Source organism: Corylus avellana, chromosome ca1, assembly GCF_901000735.1.
Source record: "Corylus avellana chromosome ca1, CavTom2PMs-1.0".
NCBI classification, from domain to species: domain Eukaryota; kingdom Viridiplantae; phylum Streptophyta; class Magnoliopsida; order Fagales; family Betulaceae; genus Corylus; species Corylus avellana.
This window is the reverse complement of record NC_081541.1, coordinates 30,506,351-30,512,715: the sequence shown is the minus strand read 5'-3', so window position 1 is coordinate 30,512,715 and position 6,365 is coordinate 30,506,351. Positions and strand designations below refer to the sequence as shown.

Below are 6,365 nucleotides of genomic sequence, written 5' to 3'. Positions count from 1 at the left end.
GGATTCATTCGTTGATCAAGATTTAACAAAATTTATAAAATTACCCACACCAAGTTTTTTAATTTTTTTTTATAAAAAATGTATATTTTGAAATTTTAACAAGATTTAACGAAAAAAACCTATATTGCAACAAATTAGATATTTGATACATTAAATTGAGAGATTTTGAACTTTAATAAATAATTGCAAAAATAATAAAAATTTAGAGAGTTTAAGTGAAATTCCCCCAAAAGTTTTTGTTTATATTGGTTGTCAAATAAGTACCCATAATCTTTATTGCCAAGGAAATTATCATTTGCTTTTTGGAATTAATTTCTGTACGAACAATTTCATATAAAGTTACAAGAATATTTTATGAGGTTCACAAATATTCAAGAATCACCGAATCACAACCAAAAAGGGTCAAAGTGAGAAAAGTCAGACAAAAGGGGTATTACTGCAAAAATGTCTACGTTTTTCTCGCAATCAATCACGCGCTCAATCATGGCTCCTCTGCAACCTTCTCCTCAACCCTAGTCTCCGAAAGTCCAATAAGCTTAACGTCACCGGCGGAGACACCAAAATCTTTCGTACCCCCATCACATGGCGCGCCGAGCCCTCCCAATCCTCAAGCAGCTCACGGACGCGCACCCCGCGTGGACCCGATCCGTGACTTACATGCCCCGACCCGGCGACGGGGCGCCACGCGCGGTAACTTTGATCCCCGGGGATGGCGTGGGCCCTTTGGTGACGAACGCGGTGGAGCAGGTGATGGAGGCGATGCACGCGCCGGTGTACTTCGAACGCTACGACGTGCACGGCGACATGAGCCGGGTCCCGCCCGAAGTGATCGAGTCGATCCGGAAGAACAAGGTGTGCCTGAAGGGCGGGCTCCGGACGCCGGTCGGCGGCGGAGTGAGCTCGCTCAACGTGCAGCTCCGGAAGGAGCTCGATCTCTACGCCTCGCTCGTCCATTGCTTCAATCTCCCTGGGCTTCCAACTCGCCACGAGAACGTGGATATCGTTGTGATTAGGGAGAACACCGAGGGTGAATACTCCGGCCTCGAGCACGAGGTCGTCCCCGGCGTCGTCGAAAGCCTCAAGGTAAATTCTGAGGATTATACGGCCTTCTTACTTCTTAAATTCCTAATCATTGTTTTTAATTAATTGGTTCATATTTTGCTTTGATTTTTAACTTTTCTTAGTTCATTGTATCTCGTAAAGTTAGTAAAATTTTCAATTCATTGTATTTATTAAATTGTAAATTGCGATGAAAGAATCTGAAACATCTAGTTAAAATTTATAGTTTTCTAGTTGCTATTGTTTGTCTCAAATTATTTGGTATTTTTTGAAGTTCCTTAAATCATGATCATTATTTCTTCGGATTTTACCAGCTCAGTAATTATCGAATGTAATATGCAATGAAGTAAAGATTAAATGAAAGAATATTTTAAAATCTGAGTCTCAGCATATTACATTTGATAAATGCAAAAGTAATTTAAAATAATGGTTAGGATTTAAGGAACTCTACAAGGTAGACTTTAATAGGAACTCTGAAGGGTTTGCGCCAAACCAGGATTTCTGTTTAGCAATTATGAAGATTTTTTTATTTTTTATTTTTTAATTATTATTATTTTTTATAACTTTTGTGGTTATTAAAATATTATTCTGTAACATTTGTATGAAGAGTAGTTTTATTCTTGTTCAATGACGCGGTTTGGCTTAGGTGATAACAAAGTTCTGCTCGGAACGTATTGCGAAATACGCGTTTGAGTATGCTTACCTAAACAACAGGAAAATGGTGACGGCCGTGCACAAAGCCAACATCATGAAACTTGCGGATGGTTTATTTTTAGAATCTTGCCGGGAGGTTGCAACCAATTATCCTAGTATTAAGTACAATGAGATCATCGTGGACAACTGCTGCATGCAACTTGTTTCGAAGCCCGAGCAATTCGATGTTATGGTATGTGACTTTCAGATAAAAGAAAAATCGTTTTGGTTCTAATGGTGAAGCACAGCACTCATTTTTTCTATTATGACTTGATGTTATGTATACCTATATGAAATGTTTGGCATATTAAGTTTTACTTTCCTGTTCTTAGTAAACTTATCTTTTAGAGGAGTGAGGACCAATGAATTTTTTGGATAGTAGATCCTGCTGGATTGAGATGAACTTGACTGGAATTGAATGATTCAGTTCAGCTTGGTAACCAATGGTGTAACAAGATACAAGTCTTTCATCTGCACTCTTAATCTCTGGCTTGGCTTGTGGAGCAGCTCATGCAGGTGCATATGCTCACAAAAGAAGCTAAGCATGGGGTTTTTCCCCTTCCTTTAGGGGTCTACTTTATTGGTTTTCCTTTTGGGGCCCCTTTGGAGGTTCTTTTTGTTTTTTTTTTCCCAGGAGTATTCTGCATCTACATATATGCTCTAGCAGTAGCAGAGGTAGAAATCTAGACACAAAAAAATGAATGTTGGATTTTGAGGATAAAATGCCTAAGCTGACCTAGCTTGACTTGTTTCATTGTGCTCAAGCAGCCAAATATTCTGCTTGGCTTGACCTTTTTTCCGAGGTTATTTGAGTTCAGATTTGGTGCTTTGACGAGATCAAAATGTTGTTCCTCCTTTTCTTTCTTTCCTCAATTGTGTTCTATTGGGTTTTGCTCTAGTTGTTGATTCAAATTCCCCAAGTTATCTATTCCCCCAATGCACTGATGGAGTCTGTTTTTTGTCTTGTAGGTGACTCCTAATCTTTATGGTAATCTAGTGGCAAATACAGCAGCTGGTATTGCTGGAGGCACTGGTGTCATGCCAGGAGGTACCATTCGTAATCATAGCCTTATAGATTTTGTATATCATAATGTGAACATACTAACTTGAGGAATTTTTTTATTTTTGTTAACTATGTCTAATCAAAGCGTGGTGGCTGACCGAAAAAAATAAATAAAAGAATTGAAAGTAAAGAAGCGAAAATGTTCTTATCTTTTTTCTTTTGGTCATTTCCTTGTGTCTCATATGGTTTTTGGTGAGTACAGGCAATGCAGGGGCTGATCATGCCGTGTTTGAGCAAGGTGCTTCAGCAGGAAATGTGGGAAATGAAAAGCTAATGCATCAAAAGATGGCCAACCCCGTTGCTGTGCTCCTCTCATCAGCCATGATGCTCAGGCATCTCCAGTTTCCTTCATTTGCTGATCGGCTGGAGACTGCTGTGAAGCGCGTCATCTATGAGGGCAAGTACCGTACCAAAGATCTTGGTGGAGACAGCTCCACCCAAGAGGTTGTTGATGCCGTCATTGCTAATCTGGACTGATTGGCTTGTTTCTTGGCTTTCGCTTGCCTCTACTGTTTTCGCCCGACCGTTCTCGAATCGTTGGATGTATGCAGCTTGTTCCATAATCATTGGTAGTTTGTGCTGCTTGTCAGAAAGTGATTATTTTAAGTAACGTGAGTAGATCAAAATAGCAAGTGTTGCAATAAAAAATGATCTTGAGAGTCTTCTTCCTACATTTCTGAACTTGATGAAAGGGTTATTAACATTGTTTCTCCCTTCCCACAAGCCGAATGCCATTCGTTTCAACTCAATTTTGTTCGTCTTCTGTAACTTTAGCCTGAAATAAAAGAAAATTGTGCATTTTAATTTCCTCGTTTAGTACTGATCCAGTGGCCAATCACGTCAAGTGGTGAGTTTACATAAATGACTGTCGATGCAACATTCTAAGGAGAAGAATGAACTACTTAATTAATGAGCCTCTACAAATAGACACTGTGTTCTCAACCATGAACATCCTGCATCAAGCAGCCTTAGAAACTGGTTAATAGTTCAAGATGTATGTACTTGATGCCCCGCCCAAGAAAGAGACCCAAGCCCTAGAAGCCTTACTAAATGGTGATTCAACATAGATTTGAAATTGATCAAATATTTAACTCAGAAGGTATTTTATGTCGTACCAAACATCAAAAAAGACATTTTAGGTGCCGGTGGGGTTTGACGTGAAGTGGATTGGGTTGATAATGCAGTGTGTTTCTACGGTTTCTTATTCTATTCTCATTAATGACTCACCAGTTGGTAATTTTCAGCCCTCTTAAGGCATCCGACAGGGAGATCCGCTTTCCCCCTATTTATTTATTTTATGTGCTGAGGTGTTGAGTGCACATCTGCAAAGGGTGGAACGGATAGGAATTTTGAGGGGTGTCCCAACGTCTTCCAAGGAGATGCGGATGAATCATCTATTTTTTGCAGACAACAGCCTCCTCTTTTGCAAGGCCACGAGTCAGGAATGGGGCCATCTTTCCGATTTGTTGGATAATTATGAACAGGCGTCGGGGCAAAGGTTGAACAAAGACAAAACATCGATCTTCTTCAACCGTAATACCACCCAAGAGGTGAAGGATCGTGTCCTAAACCTAGCTGGAGTGCCTGCCTCCCAAAGATATGATACATACCTCGGACTTACGGCACTAGTGGGAAAATCTCGCATAAGAGAATTTCAGAATTTAAAAGAGAGAGTGAGGAGAAAGGTGATTGATTGGAAGACGAAATTACTATCGCAGGCTAGTAATGAGATCCTACTAAAAGCAATGATTCAAGCAATACCAACTTATAGTATGAGCATCTTTCTCCTCTCCAAAGAATTGTGCGAGAAGCTAAATAAAATGATACAAAAATTCTAGTGAGGGCAAAATGAAAATGAACGGAAGATTCATTGGATGAGTTGGGAGCGCATGGGAAAATCAAAATCGCAAGGAGGAATGGGGTTCCGAGATCTTATTAGTTTCAACAAAGCACTCCTTGCAAAACAATGTTGGAGGCTTGTCCAAAATCTAGAGAGCTTGGCTGCAACAATAATCAAGGAAAAGTATTTCCGAAGGGGGAATTTTTTCACGGCAACTCTGGGCTATGGAGAATCGGGGATGGGAGGTTGGTTGCTATATGGGGCGACAAGTGGATTCCAAGACACACTGCTCTTGCTGTCCTCTCACCTTGCAAAATCCTCCCAGACACGGCATTAGTGGGGGACCTCCTTGCTGGTAACCCACCGGAATGGAATACATAACTCATCCAAATAATTTTCTTGGAAGAAGCCTATTGGAACAAGTGGCTTATATTCTACTAATAGCCCATTGGGTATAATTAGTTTATGTGGGCTTTGGGACAAATAAGTTGTGGGGGATATTTTGGGATTTTTCAAAATACTTATAATTAGGGTTTTCCTATAAAAATGTTATGTTGTAATCCTAAATCATTGAATAGTAAAAATATAGCCGCACTCTCTCCTGTGGATGTAGGCACATTGCCGAACCACATAAATTTGTGTCTCAACTCTCTCTTAATCTCTTTCTTTTCGATTCCATATTATTTATCATTGTTGTGCACAGTAACAACAAATGGTATCAGAGCCATAGTTACCGTCCTAGGACGGGTGTCTGGATGCGTCAGATTTAGAGTTGTGTCTCCACCCACAACTCGGGTTTAAAGTTGTGTCTCCATCCGCAACTCTTGACTTGAAATACTCTTGGAAATGTAAAAAGACTCACAAGCAAGGGGGAGTTGGATCAATGTGAAGAGACTCACAAGTGAGACTTTATTGTTTTTAGAATAATTCTTAGGTCTTTGATAGAATCTAGATCTGAAATTGTTTATCTGTTCTTTTATTGTTGTTCTTCAATGTAAGCCACCAAGTCGGGCTACATCAGTTGGTATCAGAGCTCAATTACTTTCCATGAATGAGCAGGAGCAATTGTTGTGCAGACATGAACAAGGTGCACGTGCGCACGGATACACCATGGAAGAAGCAACCGGCAATTTGTTTGTGGCACATGGGTGGTGGGCCGAACGGTTGTCATCAGGCTGCGATCTTGGAGTTTCAGGAAATCCCGTCCGGACATGGCCTCTAGCTGTCCGGACAAGGCTATGACCAGCTTTATTAGAAAAATCACAACTCAAGTTTTAGACACCGAATTGGAACGATCTTGGTGGTGTTGGAAAGATAATTTAAAGATTTACAAAATCATGTTTCCCAAGATTTGGCTAATTTCGATGTTTACTAGGTCAAAACGGGCTGCAAATGGATGATTGAAAAGCTGGACGGAAATAAAGATAAGAATCCAATAAGGAAAGACTTGATTGCTCTATTTGGGACTTTAATGAAGATTTTATGCCAGTAATCCAGCAATCATATATATTTTATTATTCACGTTATTTAAATTAGGATTTTATTTAATTGTAATTTTCTCTTTATTATTCTAGAACTTTTTCCATAATAAGTTTAGGTCTCGGAGGAAGCAGTTCAGAAGCTAGGGCTCGAGACCAAGAGACATCCTACTCCTTATCAATTGGAATGGCTTGCGAAAGGAAATAAGGTAACAGTTTCTAAACGTTGTTT

General features: G+C 39.8%; 1 protein-coding gene across 1 annotated transcript; it reads left to right on the top strand.

The window, feature by feature from the left end:
- Positions 1-389: 389 nt before the first annotated feature.
- On the top strand, positions 390-3,631 carry LOC132166993 (isocitrate dehydrogenase [NAD] regulatory subunit 1, mitochondrial). Its single transcript, XM_059577875.1, has 4 exons — positions 390-1,083; positions 1,706-1,945; positions 2,722-2,800; positions 3,018-3,631. Exons 1-4 carry the CDS (start codon positions 583-585, stop codon positions 3,290-3,292), a joined length of 1,095 nt encoding a protein of 364 aa, XP_059433858.1. The 5' UTR covers positions 390-582; the 3' UTR covers positions 3,293-3,631.
- The last annotated feature ends 2,734 nt before the right edge of the window (positions 3,632-6,365 follow it).